The 20,070-nt window shown below is 40.9% G+C and overlaps 1 protein-coding gene across 1 annotated transcript in view; it reads right to left on the reverse strand.

Moving 5' to 3' along the window:
* EXT1 (exostosin glycosyltransferase 1) overlaps positions 1 to 20,070 on the reverse strand; it is a 236,154-nt gene that overhangs the window by 15,750 nt on the left and 200,334 nt on the right. The window contains exons 2-6 of the mRNA XM_081116455.1: positions 16,378 to 16,471; positions 14,772 to 14,879; positions 10,035 to 10,154; positions 2,937 to 3,069; positions 550 to 668 (exon numbers count right to left, since the gene is read on the reverse strand). Of these exons, the coding sequence (XP_080972581.1) occupies positions 550 to 668; positions 2,937 to 3,069; positions 10,035 to 10,154; positions 14,772 to 14,879; positions 16,378 to 16,471 (574 nt within the window). The remainder of the gene's footprint in view (positions 1 to 549; positions 669 to 2,936; positions 3,070 to 10,034; positions 10,155 to 14,771; positions 14,880 to 16,377; positions 16,472 to 20,070) is intronic.

A 20,070-nucleotide genomic window follows, 5' to 3' on the forward strand; every position in this document is an offset into this window, starting at 1 on the left:
TTAGTTCAAAAATGTATACTTCGGAATTCTTTACTTCTCTCCTTGATTGTAAACCTTCTTCTATAAGCTATTTACAAATCAGAAAAACCACTGTTAATAACTGTGTGGGAGAGATGCTGACTTGTCAAATATTGTTACTACAGGTTGAATCTTCTGTTACCAATGTCACCGAAAGTTGATGCCTCCTGACACCAAGTCTGTTTCTTCTGTTGAAACGTAGTTTTCTGGGTCCTCCCAGTGGCCCATGTGATGTTACTTTATCACAGTGACATTTAAAAACAAAATAATGCGCTTATATAGTCTTTAAAAAATGTGTTGTTTTATATATATATATATATATTAACCTTGCCCCAGGGCAAAGATCTCTTTGCAACCCGCCCGTTACCTGTGCTAGATCTCACTTCCAAGAACCTCTAGGCGGATGAAAGGACATAACAAGGCGTGACAAATGAAAGGGGAGTGACAGGACATGGCACTAATGAGCCCCGGGAGCAGAGTGCGCGCGGCTCTGGCCCCCCCGCGGAGCAGGCCGCCGTTAGCCCCGCTCACCTGGGCACAGTACTGGGATTTGGCTGCGGCCATGAGGAGTTTCAACACTGGCTGGGACTGAGAGACGAGGGGGGTCACTGCGTGGATGACCGCGGTGAATTTGGAGGGGGGCTTTAAACCTGAAACAGAAAGGGGAGAGGAGCCTAATGAAGCGCTGAAAACGAGACACAAAATCACTCCTCCAGCTCCGCTGCCTGGCCTGCAGCTAACGCGCCCTCCAGCGTATTTCCCCTTCGCCTCTCAGGTCCTGACAGAACAGAAACAAGGTGAAGAGCTGCTGGCTCACTGCTGCCTGAGTCCGGAGACCTGGATAATTTACAGCTCCATGTCCATTTCCAGGTTCTTCCTTTGAGGCCCTTTTCCTCCCTCGGGGATGCATCTTCGATCTTCTTTCTGCTTTGTAGGCACCCCGAGTCTAATCACACCCCCCCCCCCCCATTCTCAGCTCAAGAAAGGGTCTTCCCTCGTCACTTACATCTTAATATGCGTGTAAGTAAATGTGCTCTTTCTCCCAGGGCATTTGCATGTGTCTTATTTGTAATTATGTAGTTGGGGTTTTTTTGCCTCATCAGTACTATTTCAAATAATAACTAGCAAGTGGTAAAAGTTAAAAGAACAGCATCCAGAGCCTGACTAAAGTTTGAACACCTCTTACTGGTGGTGGGATCTTGTAAAAATTACTTAACCCTCCATGCTTCCAAAGCTGTGAAATGGGGTTGGTAATAATAGTATCAAACCTATGGGGCTGTTATGAGAATTCAATTAAATGCATACAAAGCACCTAGAACAGGACCAAGGAAATCATTCATGATCAGTCTTTGGTAGCAGCTATCACCACATTACTGTGAAGTGGAAGCCTCTATACTCCCAAGAATCCCATTCGTGTAGCAGTGACAGAGCTGAGAGAAAAGTATGTGACCCAGACCTCGGCCAACTGTGTGCTCCGAAGCCCTGGGTAGAAAGGTATCTAAACTGCATAAGTTTAGACCCACTGATTTCACATTTTAGTAGCTTAAATGTGAACAAAAGAGTGCGGGGACATCCAAGTTAAGCTTTAATGTTGCCGGGATAAAGGTAGGAATCAGACTATGTATATTAAAGGATCATACAAATGCCTGTAGAGAACATTATATCATCCAATTACGACTTTAATTGCTGTTAGAAATAAGCTAACTTCCCCACTATCGAGATACACATTCAAGGTATTGCCAAGTAAGAAGAATAAATACGATGGAGGGGTTCGCTTTTTAACAGCGAGGACAAGTCACCGCTTTGGGGTTTTTCACTAACAGCTTCAGAAGCATTGTTTACACACTTCTAATGTGCTCATTCCAAATGAAGGTATTAATGCTCTACAAGAAATACGTAGACGTTTTACCAAGGACTACCTTAATCTGAAAATGACTAAATTCTAAACACATTCCCCAGTGTGGACACTCACTGACTTTGATGTGGTCTCCATAACATGTCTGCTTTGGACTAAGGGGTTGTCAGCGGTTGATCCATAAGACCACACCTTTTTGTAAGTTATCAGCTAAATATGTACAACTCAAAAAAGGGTGAGGTAGTTATTAGAGAATGTCAGCACTGGGTAAAACATCTGAGAGTCTTTTCGCCCCATCTACTTGAAAGATGCTTTCCTATCCCAGGGTTTCTCAAATTTGGAACCGTGAATGATAGGAAATGCCCAAGATGGTACTAACACTAGAGCAACTGGGGCCCGAAATACAAATTATATCTATGGCAATAATGGGAACAATTTGTAGACCTTTCTCCCTCCGCCCATTTCCTTTTGCCCCATTAATATGAAACTAAAAGCTGCTTGAGAGCAGAGAGCAGAGATTGTATCTCGCTTGACTTTTTCTTCTATCACCTAGCACTGCATGAACGTAGCACGTAAGAGGAACATAATAAATGCTGAATGAGTGATACATTTCTCCCTTGTCAGATATTCTTAAATCTTTCTCCTTCCCCTTTATTAATTCCGTTTTTCTTTGCTATGAGATAGAGAAGTTAGGATTGTGAAAAAATATTAGGGTGAGATCTTCTAGCTCCATTTTATGTATGATGAGAGTTAAGATTATAGCTAACCCACTGTAACGTTCAAAATGATCCATAATTTGGGATTCGAAAAGAAATGACTACTAAATATAAAGTGTAGCTGCTCAGATAAGAAAGGTGTTTATTTTATTTTTTTCATTTTGCACTGCTCTACAGGATTTATGATTCTTGACCTTGATGTACCATGTATGACAGGGCTTGCTCAGCAGTCTCCAAGGCGGGCTGTTAGGAAGGCTCTGTTGTAGAACAGAAAAATCAAGGGCCTTTAATTCTGGACGACGCCTGGAGGCTACACAAGGGTCGCTCCCTGGAAGGAACTCACTTACCTAGATTAGCATAGTAGTAAGGAAAATCTCCCAGATAAGATGAATACTGTGGTAGGACGAACAATCCTCCAGGATGTTTGTTCCATATTAAACTGTTACGTGATATGTGCTTGAATATTCTGTCCTGAATAATCTAGAAAACAAAAACATAGCACATGGTGAGGAGGAGACCCTGATGGCATTTGATAAGGACCATGCTCAATCCTACTGGAGGGATGAAGACCCTCAACGTAGAGACTCAACCCTCCAATGCGTCACTGATAAAAGTGTCTGAAACACCAAGAGAGTGGCTGAGCAATGGGAGAGAGAGAGAGAGAGAGAGAGAGAGAGAGAGAGAGAGATGAATTATGGCTGATCAAATTTCCTAACTAAAACTGCAGCTTAACCATAAATACTACATTGTCTTTCTGTAAGAAGAAGTCCATGCTCATTTCAAAACACAGTGTGTGGGATGGTTTCCTTGATGGGTGAGCATCTAGCAGTGGGTCTGCATCCACACCAGGAAGATTTGTTCCAGTGCACAGAGATGTCAATGCAGACCATGGGAAGACGTAGCTAAAAGCATATTGAAGGTACAGCACATTCTAGAAGCTGTGGAGGTTTTGACCTGTGGGTCTAATTCAGGAGACAGATTCATTTGTTTGTCATATTTCATTTTCCTTTCAAAGTCAACTGTTGGACTTTGGGGTCCTGGGTAGCTGAAGTTTTCCTATATTTCATCTCAAAAAGTAGTGAGTTAACAATTATTTAAAACATCCTACATAATAGGACAAGGGCCATGGCATATGAAGACTAATAATAGCCAAGCTAGTTCATTAGTTTCTTTGGACTTCGGGACCTTGCAGATCATTAAATTCTCCATTTAGAGTTAAGCATTCTCCCATCCTGGATCATTTGTCAGACGAATGTGATTAATCCGCTTTACAGATTTGTCTCTGTGACTTTCAAACTCTTGTAATTATTCCAACCACTCATTAAAATATGATTTGGCAAATAATTAACTTGATACAGAATTTCATGTTTTCAGCAATGTTTTATTTTTTCTACTTAAAAAAAAAGAAAAAGCCTGCCATACGTCTCAAGAGATTTCAAACCTACATCATCATTTTCCAGCTCCCCACTTAATGCAATGTGATCTTTAAGTACAGACCATTTTAAACGGAGTTTTATTATTTGTAAGGTTATTAACACCCTCATCTTATCCCACATGGTGACTGGACAAGTAATAAAGTGAGCTACATTTATCTTTGCAAACCTTATTATGTTTATATTTCTTAATGAGAAAGAAAAGAGGGAGCAAAGAGGAAATTTAGAACTCAAATATCTTAGTTCAATGACTTCTACATTTTTGCTTTCCCTCAGATCAAAATTGCTCATTTTATATGGCTGGGTAGAGGTTTCTAATGTGGTGGAGATTTCAGGAATCTAGATAAAATATTAATGTTTACTCTGTGCTGTAGCAGAGATATGTTCAAATGCTATTGTCTGGGCATTAATTATGAGAAAATGCCATGGTTGTGAGGGTTTTTACATGGCTAGTAATTTCACTTTGTATAATATTCATTCCAGATTTTTTTATTTGCCCAAATCTACTGTCTATTTAGTTTCTTTTATAGTTTTTAATATTTCTCCCCTTTTCTGCCTTCCCAATTTATGTACCTTCCAGCATGTGGTCACTTAAACAAGTTTGGATATCAAGACACAGAGCAAATTGAGAATAGATAGCATCATAAATCTGACCTATATATAAATGACATGGAACTCAGAGATGTCACAAAATGGATCACCACTCACTTCAGGTCTCTGGGTGGGATGCTACCCACTGTCATAGACTTTTTTTTTTTTTTTTGGTTGAGTATTACAACATTGTTATCTTTTTAATTCAAGGATACAGTAAGTTATAGTACTTCTGAAATACCAATAAGCATGTTATATTCTTTTCAAATGGCTCTTGACAGGAAGATATCAGCAAGGGTACAAAAGCAATAGCAAATGTTCAGTTTAACCTGGGTCAAGCAATTGGCCACCTTTATGTCTCACTTTCCTCATTTGTAATAAAACAATAAAATATTACATCAATTGTAACAAGCTCTCAGAATTGTCAGGAAAAACTGCATAAGTTTTAATACTTAAGACTTGATTTTTTTTACCATTAATAAAAAAATCACACTCCTGTATTCATTTTCTAGGCATAGATTTTTTCCATTTTTACTCAGTATAATATCATAGGTATTATTTATTATAGACATCTTTCCATATTACTAACAGTATTCCTGGTTTACTTCTAAATGACCAACAATAGTGCGATTTTTTTCCTATACAAAGCAATGAACACATTTATGAATTAAAGTTTTCCACAGTTAGGACTGATTCTTTAAGACTTTGTCGAGGGGTATGAACACTTACTTTCAAGGCTGGTTCATATCACTGCCAGATGTCTTTCTAAAAGGTTTCTATCAACTTGCCTTCTCAAAAGTTTGAAAGAATATGGATCTCCTTTCACCAAATAGAGAGGTCATTCTGGCCCTCTCGTAATGTCCAATTCTCCCTATAGCTACCCTGGACGGCTCCCAGGATCCTTTCAGGATTCTTAGTGCCCATTTCTATTGCTGTGAAAGATGACGTTCCATTTAGAGGTCTGACACTACTTTGGCTATAAAGAAAATCAATACATACATCCACACAAACAGATACACACACATAATATAATTTTTTTTTTTCATTATAGTCCCAAATGGCACCTTTAATAAGAATAATGCTTCCTATTAAGGTGAATTCAAAGGGAAGAATGACAGCCTTCTTATTTTTCTTTTTTCTGCTCCATTTAAAAAAAAAAATGGACCACTGATTACAGGTTAGTCATCCTGTGTGGCCCTGGCATGGTCTTCTGACCAGTGCAAGGTTACCTAATACACACAGTGCCACCATATGTCACCTCTCTCCAAGCCAAAGCAATCTCCTACTTCCATTATCTCATTGATTTTAAAATTTCACTGTACAACAGCATCAGCAGACTATGGTTTAAATGTGCGTGGTCAGAGAACTGGAGAGAAAACTGGAGGGTGAAGACTTCATAAAACCACCAAAGACGTGCCTTCCATCTACCATTAGCTGTTTGCCTGTTATTACAATCAATACACTTTTCTTTTGCTCACCCTGGTTCTGACTGGGCTCCTATGTTTCAGTCCTCTGGGCCAGGTTACTTTTGCAAAGTATTCTGACAAATACTGAAATCCAGGAAGGGACGCTATCTTGACAGTATTTTATTATTGTCCCCATCATTACTTGTCACTTTGCACACGCACACACAGAAAAACTCAGCTCCAAAAAGCTTAGCTCTCATTAAATAGCTCCTTAATTTCAAGATGCAGGATAAAGAAACTTCAGTGACACTGGAAATACAACACTACGTTGAATCCCAAGCAGGATAGAGTGTAGCACAATAGAATGTACTAACAACCTGACCTTGGCATTGGAGAGAATGGGGGGACCTGTTTTCAACTGTATCTGAGCACTACGTGCGACTCTAAGGGTCATGATCTCTAACCCTAGGTCATCTCTTCTCATGGTCTAGAATACAGTAGGCAAGGGAGGCTCTGAGTGCAGAACAGCCTGAAGCTAGGGTTCCTCAAATGTCTGTTGTCCATGGGTGACTCTAAATTACCCTCAGACCTTAGGAGCTACAAGAGGGACCAAATGACTTACATTATCCACATTCTAAGCCAAGTGGGCATTTTAAAATCACTCTTACAAACATATTGGCTTTGTTTACTTGTGTATGTGGATAGCATTTTCTGCCAGTTTCTCTGCTTTTCTGTTTACATTGGATTCTGGGTTATCTGAGTCCTGAATTAAAAAGGGAAACTGGATGGTATTGCTCATGCAATTCAGTTAAGGGGTCAAACTGTTACAATCTAATCTTGAAACTATATGAGGAGATTTGACAGCTGCTATAAATTTGAATAAGTATATGGTTTGCAGTGTTTTCAAAACAACTGTGTTGCTAAAGAACTACATGGCTTAAATCCAAGGGGAAGAAGGCATTTTCCAGGCACAGAGATGAAAACAGCTTGACATAAGTTCCTATTCTGATGAATATCACACATCCAACTGTTATTACAGGATAATTGAGCCCTGCTAACTTAATAGGCAAGAGACCAGATCTATGCAATAAACCATACTCAAAAGAAATGTAATTAATGAGATACCATCTTTCATCTGGCAAATTAGCGAAGTTGTGTGTGTGTATGTGTTTTAATTATGCTCCTTAAAGCTGACAAGCATGCAGCAAGAGAGGGTCTCCCCCAGGCAGCTGTGAGAGTCTAGATTGAAGAGTAATTTGGCAATACAGATCATGACCTTAGAAATGCCTAGACTCTTCAGTTGAGTAATCCCACTTCAAGGATGCCATACTAAGGAAATAGAGATGTATGTAGTCTAATACACATGTAGAAAGTCATTGCTTGAATAAAGGATCTCTATCTATAAAAAAATAAATAATTAGAAACAGCATTAATAGTCAACAAAAGCAGATCAGTTAAATAAATATAGGCTCACACCAAAGGATGACATACAGAGTGAAAAAAAAATGAGAACATGTGATCTGGGTGTATTAGAGTGGATAACTAATAGGGCAAAATTAAAAGCCTAGAAACAGAACCAAAGATGCATAAGAGTGGCATGTGAGAACACCAACAAAATATATTGGGACAACTACACAACAATTTGTCCAAAAAAAAAAAGGTTAGCTTTTCAACACAGATCATATGTAAAAGTAAATTGGATTAAACAGCTAAAGGTAAAAACTTAACCATGAAAGTACTAGAAAAACATAAGTGAATATCTCTGTGTATATAAATAGAATTGTGGTCAAAAACTTCTTTCTAACCATAGCAAATGGAAAAGTCACAGATGAAAAGATTGTCCAATCATAAACAAAATAGAAAGGCATACTAGAAATTGGGGAAAGATATTTGCAACACAACAGTCAAAGGGTTAATATTTTTAATATAATAAGCTCTTAAAAATTAATGCGAAAAAGTGGGACAACGTTGTGGCTATTTCTTTTTTTTGGTGAGTTTCCTGAGCAAGAAATATATGAAAAATATTCATCCTAAGAAATATAAATTAAGACAATAATAATTCATCATTTTTAATGATACTGGTGAAAGTAAAAAACACTAAATATTGGTGAAAGTGAAAAAAACTAAAGATCAATACAGGTTCTCTCATATAAGCTGGAGGGAATATAAATTAGTTCAATTCTATTATAGAAAAATTGATAATTCAAATTAGAAATCTTAACATTTTGCGTACTCTTTGGACCAGGTCTTTGAACTCAGGAAATTTATATCCTAAGGAAGTAATCTTGAACCTGCCCAGCAATTTTGTGCTAAGGCTATTTACTTTAATGATGTATATAATAATAAAAAGCCAAAAACAATGGTATTATCTTCAAACTGGGGATTCATTAAATAAATTGAATGATATTATAAATGGAGTATTATACAGTCACTAAAATAATTACAGAATAATGTAATAAAATGAGAAAATATTAACAATACATTATTAAGCTGAAAAAATATCATGGAGTAAGAAAGACTCCTTTTTAAATTAAAGATGACAGCATATTTGTAAACTTGCATAGAAAAAACTAATATACGTAGTTTATGTGTATATATGTCAACAGTGATTTCACATGGGTAGATTATTTTATTTTTATGCTTTGAGCATTTTCCATTATTTTCTAAAATAAACATGCACTTCTTTGATAAAAAGGCATCTTATTCCAAAAGGAAAGAGAAGAGAATGATGTTCACCGTCCCTTATTCCTAGGAAGGGGCTTGTGTGGAGAGCAGAATCCAAGAAAAGAAAGTCACATATTCAACCCTGCTGCTATGGACAGGAGAAGACCCCACCCATTTTAAGGAAGCCTGTTGAAGCCATTCTGACCTGTCTCCCTGGAGGGTGAGCCTGGGTCCTGAACAGCCCTTTGCACTTGTTTCAGGGTAGAATCGTTCACCAGAGGACACTGACTAGAGCGGGTCCCCCGGGGAGCGCAGGAGCCCGGGCTAGACTTGGGGTAGCAAGTAAACGCCCCCCCGCGCCTGGGGCAGGGCCAGCACAGGCTCTGATGCCGAGCATGGCGACAAATTGGTGACGTGGGCAAAACAGGGTGACTTCTGCTTTCCTGGCATCACTTGGACTTCTCAGTGTGTGCCCCAGAGTCCCGCTTTGGGAGCAGGAATCACTTTTCCGAAGTAAATACTCCAAAAGTGAGGCCACAGATGCCCCGCCGCACTGTGCAGACGCCTCAGAATCACCTGCGCGCTGTGCCTCCCCGCAGTACCTCTGCTCTCCTTCCTACGCGCCTGTAGCTCTGAGTGTGCAGTTTCCTAAATCTTTTCTTAGCTCTGTGCTACTTTGGTGTAGCCTCAGGCCATCTCCACCTGCTCTGTTTCCAAAGGTTTTAATCATCCCCATGCTTCCCCTTCCTTTCTTCCTTCTGTCTTAAAAAAAGCAACTTGACGATGGGTACCCATCTGCCGACAAGAGTTCTGATTTCATGTTTAACACTTTCGGAACCAGACGGGTGTAATCCTGATTTTCTTCTTAACGTATCTTCGCAACATCAATGCTGGTTGGGTTGTACATGTCTTGAGAATTAATTTTGCTGTGCCCCGATGCCATGGGACTATGGTGGCCAGGAAATGAGTCATATTTTTAGAATGGTAGTAGATTTCCCTCGACTTGGTCACTGAAAGAGCTACAGAACTGGGTCTTGAAAGGATGCCATTAAATATGAATGACAGGAAGACAGTCATTAGCCACATATCCCTGAAATGAGGTAAGACAGAACCAATCTTTGTGTCAGGGGTGTAATTCTCCTCATGTCAGTTTTCCCGAGTTTGTCAGAAATGGAGTTCTTTGCTTGGTCATGGCAGAGCAGGCAAAAAAAGAGTTAACCGTCATATCCAAGCACAGAAAATTCGGTTTTGCCCCATCTGACCAATTACACATCACCAATAGCAAAAGAGAAGGCCAAGAGAAGCGTATAAAGGACCATTATTCATGAGAGAGCCAAGTGGTCCCACTTACCTCTAGTGTAGTTAATACAATCTTCTCAACTGAAGAAAAATAGGCCTCCCACAAGAATTGTGTCTGCTGTCTAAGTGCTAGGATTTTATCCTGATGAATAGACCTGATTGTAGAAGGGATCTGTAACACAAGGTGAACACACAGTAACTATCAGTGGAAAACAACGAGATGCCATTGGATCGAATAACCCACTTGGGCTTTTGTTCTTTATAGCATTCAGCTTCCAGCACACGGAGCTCTACAAATCGCCAACCTCTAGTTTAAAATGCCCTGAAGAGGTGTCGGGTAAAACAGCACTTACTGGGCATCAGCTTTAATAATGACCTTTAATGAATGAAAGTTACAGTTCTCTAAGATTCAGAAGCAGGTTATCAGTTGCTTAGGATGTTCTTATAGTAGCAATTGCTGTTTTCTCCTGTGAGTCCCACAAATCTGTGATCTTGCACAGGGACAACCAAAGTTTACAGAGAAGGAGCTGCAGGCCCTAGGGAAAGGCTGAAAAACATCCTCCCCCAAGCACTTTTAAGACATGCCCTGCCAGGGACTACAAATTATCTACTCAAGGGCTTTTTAGGGACTGTCTCTAAGCCTCTCCAGCGTATCTGCAGCCGGGGTTAGTCAATTCTATGTGCACATGCCTCCTACCTCACCTGAGAGCTGCTCTGCTCCTCAGACCTACCTTTTTGGCTCCAGCACTTACCCCAAGCTAACGCAATCTTTCCAACCTTGTATGTGTTTAGTCATCACTGCTCTCTACCATGCTACACAATTTTAAAGGAGGGATCCGTGTCCTGTCCATACTGCTACACATTTTAAGGCAGGAGAGTGGCTTTTATGGAGTAGTTATTTAAGAAATAAGAGCTGAATTGAACGTGGCCATCTGAAGCCACCAAAGGTATATCATTATTTTTACTAGCAGTGTAGCTAACGGTTAAGCACAGGGACAGAGGAGTTATAGAAGAAGAAAAAGGAGTGATTCCTGTCTCCACCATTTAGTAGCTGTGCTTCCTTGGACAAGTTACTTGATGTCTCAAAGATTCCATTTAATGGGGATATATACTAACATCATAAGGTCGTAATGAAGATCATGTAAGTGCTTAGCCCAGTGCCCAGAACACGGGAAGCTTAATTAGCATAGCAATAATTACTACTGATGTGATCACTGTTGACATAAGGGCGATGCTATTCAAAGTTGGGCCAACTGCTTAGTTTCTGCATGTGAACTGCCTTCGGTCAGGGGCTCTGAAGTATACTTTCTGGTCAGTTTCCTGGGCTTGCTTCCTATTTTCACTTACAGTTTAAGATTTCTTTCATTTACGGAGTCTATACCCTTAGAGGGAATTCCTTGTGATTAGGAAGTGCCCTTCTGTGCTCACCTCTTTCTGCATGCTTGCTTCCCTAATGCGTGACTAATCAGACAGACATGGGGGCCTGGGCTGAAGCGGGAATGCTCTGTTTGCTGCTTTAACAGGTTACCCGTGACATTGTGACTAAGACTACATCTGAATTTCCACTGGAGGGGAAGGTGGTAGCATAGCTTTTAAGAGGAGCTGTAAAACTGCTTTATAATAAGAACAGAAGGATGAGCTGTCTGGGCCACATCCAAAAGAGGAGAGCAAATCTGTGCCCCAAAGTGTGTCTGTGGATTCCCAACACTAAAGAAGCATGGAGGTGCCAGGTAAAGGAGAAACCCACAGGCAAGCATTAGCCTGAACCCAGAGTTCCAGGTGAAATGGAAGTCACATACCCTTGGAGAAGGGAGAAAAAACATTCATATCATGAATCCCTGGCAAGTCAAAGCAAATTTATTTTATTTACTCACTGAGAAATTACCTAGATTGCCAAAGAAAGACCTGAAAAAAAATTATCCTGCTCAATTTTCATAATCATGCTCTCTTCTAAATGTCATGGGTATTTTTAAGAGTCATATAGACTGACTTCACTGTTTCATCATGGTCATGAGGAGCCAGACCATTAGAAAAATGCTGAGAACTATTCCTATGTGGTCTCCAGAAAGTAGGATAGACTGTGGTTATGAGAGGAGAAAGGGAATATCACAGATTAACCTACCAATACACTCCCCTCTTATATAAGCCACATCTTGATGTTCCTACATCCAGCGAAATATATTCTACTTGTTTGTGTGCACAATACAAGTGTCTGACCACACCCTACAACGTGTTCTGGAAGATAATTCCAATTGATTGAAAAGACCAAGCTCTAAGTTTTAATGGCATTTGGCTATTGGCTATTAATCTGCTTGTCCGGAGAGGCAGGTATGGAAAAGTAATAAATTAATTCCAATTTGGCCAGATTTTTCTGGAAGCTGCAGAACTCAAAGTCTTAATAAAAGGTCATGTATGGTAACAAAACACACGGGATCTACCGAAATAGATATAGAAAAGACACACTGAGCTCTCTTGGTGACAGGATGACGAGAACATATGCAAATAAAAACATCCAAGCTGTTCTAAAACAGAAATGAAAAATTGTAACATAACAAAAACATTTCCCGGAGCAGACATTTGGGCCCATTGCCAGCTCTTTAAAACCACTGTCAATGACAGTGTAGTCACTGTTCAATATGGAGGCAGCTGTGCGCAGACAGACACATATGAGAGGGGAAAATATCAGCAAGCTTGTGTGGGTGTGGAATAGAAAACACAATCTCCAGGGTCAAGCCAAAAAGGTGCTTCAGAAGGTGAAATATGCACCAACTTTGGTGAGATGGTAGAAAATGGACAACCACAACTAAGTGTCCCACAATGGTCTCCACATCAAAGACAAACTCCCAACGTATTCACATCAAATTCATGGGAACATTGGCACATAAATGGAGAAATTATGGCTCATATTTTTATTCCATTCATTTTCCAAATTTCCTTAAATAAATGTGCATTATTTTTCAAAATCATAAAAGAAATAAGGCAACATGAAAAACAGCTATGTTTATCACTTTGGGTTGGCCTTTAATGAGTAAGTGTTTTAGATACACGCTGTCACTGTGTGGGAAGGACGCTCACTGCTGGACCGTGAATGCCTCTTTTGTTTTGGAGGCCCAGAGGACCAGGCAGAAGGAATACTCTGGGAGCTGGGTTTAGCTTGGCTTGCCTGATCCACAGCCCTCTCACTGATATTTCACCTACTGCTTTAGGGAGAGTACTACCTCACTTCACCAGCCAGCTAGCAGACTGACTAGCAGCACCGAAGTAGGATCAATGACAGAGTTAGAAACTCAATTTTCTGATATCAAAAATGCAAGGACATTTGAAAAAAAATCATTCTACGCATATCTGTGGTGGTTCAAGATAAAGTACAGAATGCTACAAAACAAAAGCATTAAAATATTCTGTAATTTTAGAAAAAGGAGCATGGCAATTCATGTAGAATGTAAATATTATTGCCCAAAGGGGCTATAGATAAATCCTTAATGACCAACTATTGCTGTCCTCGGATTTTCTCTGTGAATATTGTATCTGCCTTCCAGGTAGCTCTTGAGAAATTCAAACTTTTATTAGATACCCTTGTCCCAAAAGATTAGTTCACAGTATTTATGTGGATTTATTTCTGGGCTCTGTATTCTGTTCCATTGGTGTGTATGTCTGTCTTTATGCCAGTACCATACTGTTTTGATGCCTGTGGCTTTGTAATATATTTTGAAATCAAGAAGTATGATGTCTCCAGCTTTGTTCTCTTTCTCAAGATTGATTAGGCTCTCTGGGGTCTTTTGTGGTTCCATATGAATTTTAGAATTGCTTTTCTATTTCTATAAAAGATGCCATTGAGATTTTGATAGGGATTGCATTAAATCTGTAGATTGCTCTGGGTAATATGGATGGTTTAACAATATTAAATCTTAATCTGGCAATACAGAACAACATAGGATGTTATGCTAAGTAAAATAAACCAGTCACAGAAAGACAAACACTACATGATTCTACTTCTATGAAATATCTAAAAGAGTCAAATTCATCAAGTTAAAGAGTAGCCTGATGGCTGCCAGGGGCTGGGGGGAAGGAAATGGGGAGTTATTAATTTGTGGGTATAAAGTTTCAGTTGAGCAGGAGAAGAAGCTGCTTAACTAGAGACCTGCTGTACAACACTGTTCCTATAGTCAACAGCAATGCGTTATACACGTCACAATTTGTTAAGAGAGGTTTCACATTATATGTTCTTACCACAATAAAATTAAATTTGAAAAATCTAAATAGCCAAAGATACATTTCAAAAAACACTTTTAGTAATAGCTGCTCTTTCAACTAGCTATCTTAAAGACAGCACTCACTCAGGTACACAGAGTGGATCATTTGAGCAATGATAACACTAATTATAAAAATCAACCCTAGAGACCTCTCTCTTTCTGAAAAGTAAACTGAAGGCAAATACTAAAACAGAGGAAAGGCACACGAAGCAGTAGGATAGTACAAGACCTCTCATATCATTTCTAAAAATTCTGGATATTGAAGGGAGTAGATATACACCTCTACTCACCATCAGAGCTCATCCGTTACCTGTAACTTGTTCTTTTTCTAATATATTCCCTGGACCTGGGCAGATTCTGTGTTGGAAAGTGCACAATGCCATATTAAATGACTTCACAGTCTCCATGACACAGGCCATTTTCTCCTGATAAAACTTCTTTTATAGAGCTGACCTTTTAGATTCATCTTCTCTGAACATTTGGATGGGGGCAGCAATAATCCACTGATCTGTTGAAGGCCACAGCCCCTTCCTTACCTGTAATAACAATCTTTCATCGCCTATGACGGCAGCTTGGTTCCAATTAATCACTTCAGAGAATGGCAACTCCCATCCATTGCTGAGCATCACAGGGACACAGGCAGCCTGTGCAAAGAAGGGGACTTCATGAGTGTGAGGAAAGCGACAGCAGGAACCGTTCCAATCACGGGGTGAAATCAGTACAAATTCAATCACTGACATTTTCGTTGCATGAATCCTGGACTGCTGAGGCCAGAAGAAAGTAAGCTTTCGTGAGTTATCAAGTCACATGTAGGTCTTATGTATCCAGCCAAGGTTTTAATATTTGCTTATCTTGCCCTAGAGTGCTAAAACCCCATTTCTATCCGTGTACATGGTCTGGCTGACCTTACTTCCTTGGAGACAACCGGCCTCATTGGAGAAGTTATACTGATGCACCAAAATCTTACAGCAACAAAATCTCAGCATAAAACCCACCTTGACTATAAACGGTGCCGTCAGTGTAGCTGCCACAGTCAGCTTGCAAGTGGTTTGCCCCAAATGTCATGAGTAACAGAGTAGAATGGGGCTCGGCTTCCTGACAAAGCATTTTGTGGACGTAACTATTACAGAGTGTTCACCTTGCCCTTGTTCACAAACATCTGAGCCAGAACTTTGTTCCCTTCAGTGTGGAGGGATCCAAACCACCCTTGTACCAATTTACTACCTGCACAGTGATTTAACAGCCAAAATACACCGGGCTAATGGCGAAATTCTGGTTCCAAATAACTCATAATCTAAATCAGGGCTCAATGTGCTCCACCCACATCCCGAGCGGGTACAAGAACATCGGTGACCCTGAGCCTCACAGAACACGCAGTGCGCTGGAAAAGACGCTCAGAGGAGGAAGCTCTGCTGTCGGAGGACAAGGCAGGATGGTGGGAGTTAGGGAGCACTGTGACAAAAGCACAGATTCGGGCAAGGTGCGGGGCGCAGAGGGGACTAGACCACGGCAGCCAGGGGACAAGGAGTGGAGGAGGGGGCTGAGAGCATGCTTTCTCCAGGTCAAGGAAGGCCGGCTGCAGCTTCCAGGTAGGAAGCGTGGACAGCAGCCTCAACACGAGTGAGGTTTCCGCAGACTGAGGTTACAGGTCTGGAGCTGCAGCCAGGGACCTCGGAATGGCCGAGCTTGGAAATGCGGGCGCTGCTCTCACAATCTAGAGGGTCCGAGCGACGACTGAAAGGGGGGATGAACAGGCAATTTGCTTTTTGGAACTATGATTAATAAGTCATTTCCATTGCTCTTGAGACTGGCTTCCAGAAGAGCAGGGTCTCTGCGAGGAGCCCAGCTAGGATGCCTGGTGGCAGTTAGAGCTGTCCTGTCTGCAGTCATGTCCCTGAAGAACCCATCCACCCCAGTGGTGAGGCAGTTTAATCTTCTCATGTCTCGTCCAAAAGAGGCGTAATTCCTCCTCCTGCCCCCCACATAAGAAAAATCTTGCAGATTTTCTCAGGAAAACAGATTTCAGATGTTGAAGGCAAATCACACATTCTGTTTAGATCCCAGGAGAAGTGCTAAGGTTCAACCCGCCCAGTCAGCCTTCGTCCCTCAGCCCGATTCTGGGGACGTGTCAGGGTCTCTTACCTGCAGAGCCTCCAGGAACCTGAAGGATCCAAGCCTGCGACCACGAGGAACCAGACAGAAAGTGGCATTGTGCAGCATCTCCCGATAGTCATACCTAGAAGGAGAGGGGGAGCAATCAGCCAGCGAAGGCCGGGAAGGAGGGATGAACGGAGGCCCCGGGCTGCGCACCTGCTCCGCGGAGCAACCTGGAACCACACCGGCGGGCAGCTCCCGCTGCTCCGTGGGGCAGGGCTGTCGCACGGAGAACAAACGCGAACCTTCACGTTGGACAAGCTGTTGGGGCCTTTTGCAAATAGCCCATGACGGACAAGTCTGATGGTCCCAGTAACAGCGGGCTTGCTCAGCCTTCGCTTACAAAATCAGGTTTTTGTGTCCTGATAAAATGTGGTCCCCATAAGCTTTTTAAAAAAAAAATAAAAAAAAATGTGTTTTTATTGATTTCAGAGAGAGGAAGGGAGAGGGAGAGAGAGAGAAACATCAATGATGAGAGAGTCATTGATCAGCTGCCTCCTGCACGCCCCCGACTGGGGATGGAGCCCGCAGCCCGGGCATGTGCCCTGACCGGGAATCAAACCATGATCTCCTGGTTCACAGGTAGATGCTCAACCGCTGAGCCACACTGGCTGGGCTGTCCCCACAAGCTTAAAAAAAAAAAAAAAATCGCTGTGTATTTTCTTCCTTAATGCCATGTCATTCACCAAACTAAGGCTGTTCTTGTTAGTCATCCCACAAAGCCACGCTATTAAAACCTACCCAGGAAACCTCCATTACAAGCACAAAGCAACATTTGTTTTCTCCTTCAAGCTGGAGTTTTCTACATTTAACCAAGAACATTCGCTTACCCTAGACCAGCGATTTTCAACCTTTTCCATCTCACGGCACACGTAAACTCATGACTAAAAATTCTGCGGCACACCAAAAATGTATTATATTTTTTGCTGAACTGACCAAAAAAAAAAAAAAGGTATATTTTGATTCATTCATGCTGATGGCTATTGTTGTGCTGGCCGTTGTCATTTTTCACTTGACAATCTAAGGGAAAAGAGGTCAGTGCCCCTGACTAAATATTTTTGCAGCACACCAGTGTGCTGTGGTTGAAAATCGCTCCCCTAGCCAAATACTCCTGTATGAGAGTGGCGGACATGACTTGCAGGAGAAGAGCTAGCCTAAGAAATGGGGCAAGAGGGATACCAGGTATGACTGTTTCTCCCATACAGATACCATTTAATGGCATTACTCTGTTTTTGCACTTGAAAAAATGCAAAATATAACACGAGTGTCGCCTGTCTCTTTCTGCTGGTGAAGTGTAGGAAAGATAAGAAGCATTTCTTTTTGTTTAGGGTTATCAGTTTAAAAGTGATTTCCACAAACACATTCCCAACCACAATTTCAAGTTCACTATGAATTTAAGAAAACCTGGGAAACTCGAAATGGCTACTGTGCTGTGCAGGCCCCGATTCGCAGCAGAGCTAAGATGAAATCACTCTCATTTTTCAAGAGCTTCCAATGCTCCGCAGACAGGTGTGACTTTGACAGCAGCGTATGTCACCAGCATTTTCTGACTCTAATAGTCTAATTTAATCATAGCCTGAAGGTACTGGATTCTTCCCTCCTCTTTTGGGGATCCTGATATATAAATTTATATTTTTAAAGTCCACATCTATTTTTATATTCTCATACAAACTAGGCGTATGGGAGTAAGCCAATTTTCAATTATAAACCCGTCATTAAGAAGAGACATCATGCAAAGAGCCATTTGCTTAAACAAGCGTGTAGAACTAATTTGCACAAGAAAAGGTCACCGTGAATGGATTAAGATTATCTCCATTGAGAGTAAAATAAAAACCCTTGCTGCATTAATTAAACTGCAAAATAGACTTCAAAGTAGAAAAGAGTTTCAAGAGGGCTCAAATTTAGCTAAATTTGAAAAATATTAAATTCTGATGGTAATGGCTTCCTTTCTTTTTTCATCATAAAATATAGGGGGAAAATTGACAAGTATGTTCAAGTTCAGCTGTTGATAATGCCTGAATCCCTACCTAATCGATGGAGAAGAGGGAAATATGTACACACGTACACACACATATATGCATAAAGTTTAAACTGCAATTTTTTAGTATAAAAAGGTCAGATATACTTCAGGCTACAGCAAAGTTTAATAAATGCCAGGAATAGAAACCCCTGAGGGGCTAGCACTGAAGGTCCTACATCATCATCATTAGGCTGCTAAAAATGTAAAACCCTATGAATGTTCTGGATTGTAACAAGTTTCAAAGTTGCCAGGTGGAGAATTTAACTTTAGGGAAGGAGTGGAGGGAGAGAAAAGGCAGAAAAGTTAGCGGAGAAATTCAAATGACAGTTATACCTGGGTGTTGAATAGAGTAAGTATTTGCTGACGTGGCAAATGAAACTTACACGAGTGAGGCTTGTGTTCCTTCACTTAGGAGGTACCATGAGGTGTGGGATGTACTCTCGCAGGAATCGGGAACCCACTAGGTGGATGTGAGACTATGAACACAGCATGTGGGCTTTCTGGGCCTGTTTTCTCACCTGCCAAACGAGCCAGCTGGGCTAGCTGACTAAAGATTGTCTGACATTCCATTTTTCTTTGTTATGATTGTCAGGGAAGAAGGAAGAATGTTCTTTGCAAACATCCTACTGCTCCAAGTTTTCCATAACCATTGCACATATGTGTGTGCATATATGTATACAGATATCTGCTCACGCGTACACAACGGATGTTTAACACGTGTAGTCATAATGACACACAAAGACACAAACAGAACATATACATGTATAGCTTACAACGATTTTCAGATTTCTAACCATGCTCAAACTCTTCTGGGCCCCAGTGACAATGAGCCTGTAAATTATTACTATGTTATGAATAAAGGAGTAATGATGCTCTGCAAGGGAGGCAGAAGATGGACCAAGTTGGGCCACATACGTGTTTGGTGCCCTCCTGAGCAAGCCTTCTGTGGACCGGGCCCCTCTCCATTTTGATGTTCTCACATGCCCCACACCCCCCTCCTATGAGATGCTTCAACTCCTTCGCTTATCAGTCATTCTTTCAAGAAGTACTATGTTCCAGGCACTGTTCCAGTCCTGCAAATGTTGTGCGGAAAAGATCCTTCTCTAGCTGCTAAACCTATCAAAGAATCACCCAACAACTAGGAAAGGCTGATGGGAATGTAAGGTAAAATCTGGGGGTATTTGTTCTACAAAGTAGACTATGGAAGACCAGTCTTCCAGATTGACACAGTAAGGAACTCTGTGGCCACTCTCCCCAGCAAAACACCAATTTAGCTGGGAAAAATTATTTTTTAAAAATTCATTTAAGGTTTCTGGAAATTGTCCTAAGGGCATAATGACAAATGGAAAAATATTCATTCAAGAGAATTTACCAGATCTTGGTATGAACAGCTGAGTGTCTGGGGCATTTGAGCCATGACCTGACCAACCCCTAGCAAGTCTGCCTTAGAGAAACTCAGGCAAGTACAATCAACACGACTGGGCCCTTCTCTCCCAATATCCATCGAGATAGTGAAAAGACAACCCACAGAAAGGAGAAAATATTTGCAAATCATAAATCTGAGAAAAGCCATTTATCAAGAATATGTAAAGAACTCTCCCAATTCAACAATGAAAAGAAACCCAATTTTAAAACAGACAAAGGACTTGAATAGATAAGTG

This window comes from Miniopterus schreibersii, assembly GCF_964146895.1.
Source record: "Miniopterus schreibersii genome assembly, chromosome: 17".
NCBI classification, from domain to species: Eukaryota; Metazoa; Chordata; class Mammalia; order Chiroptera; family Miniopteridae; genus Miniopterus; species Miniopterus schreibersii.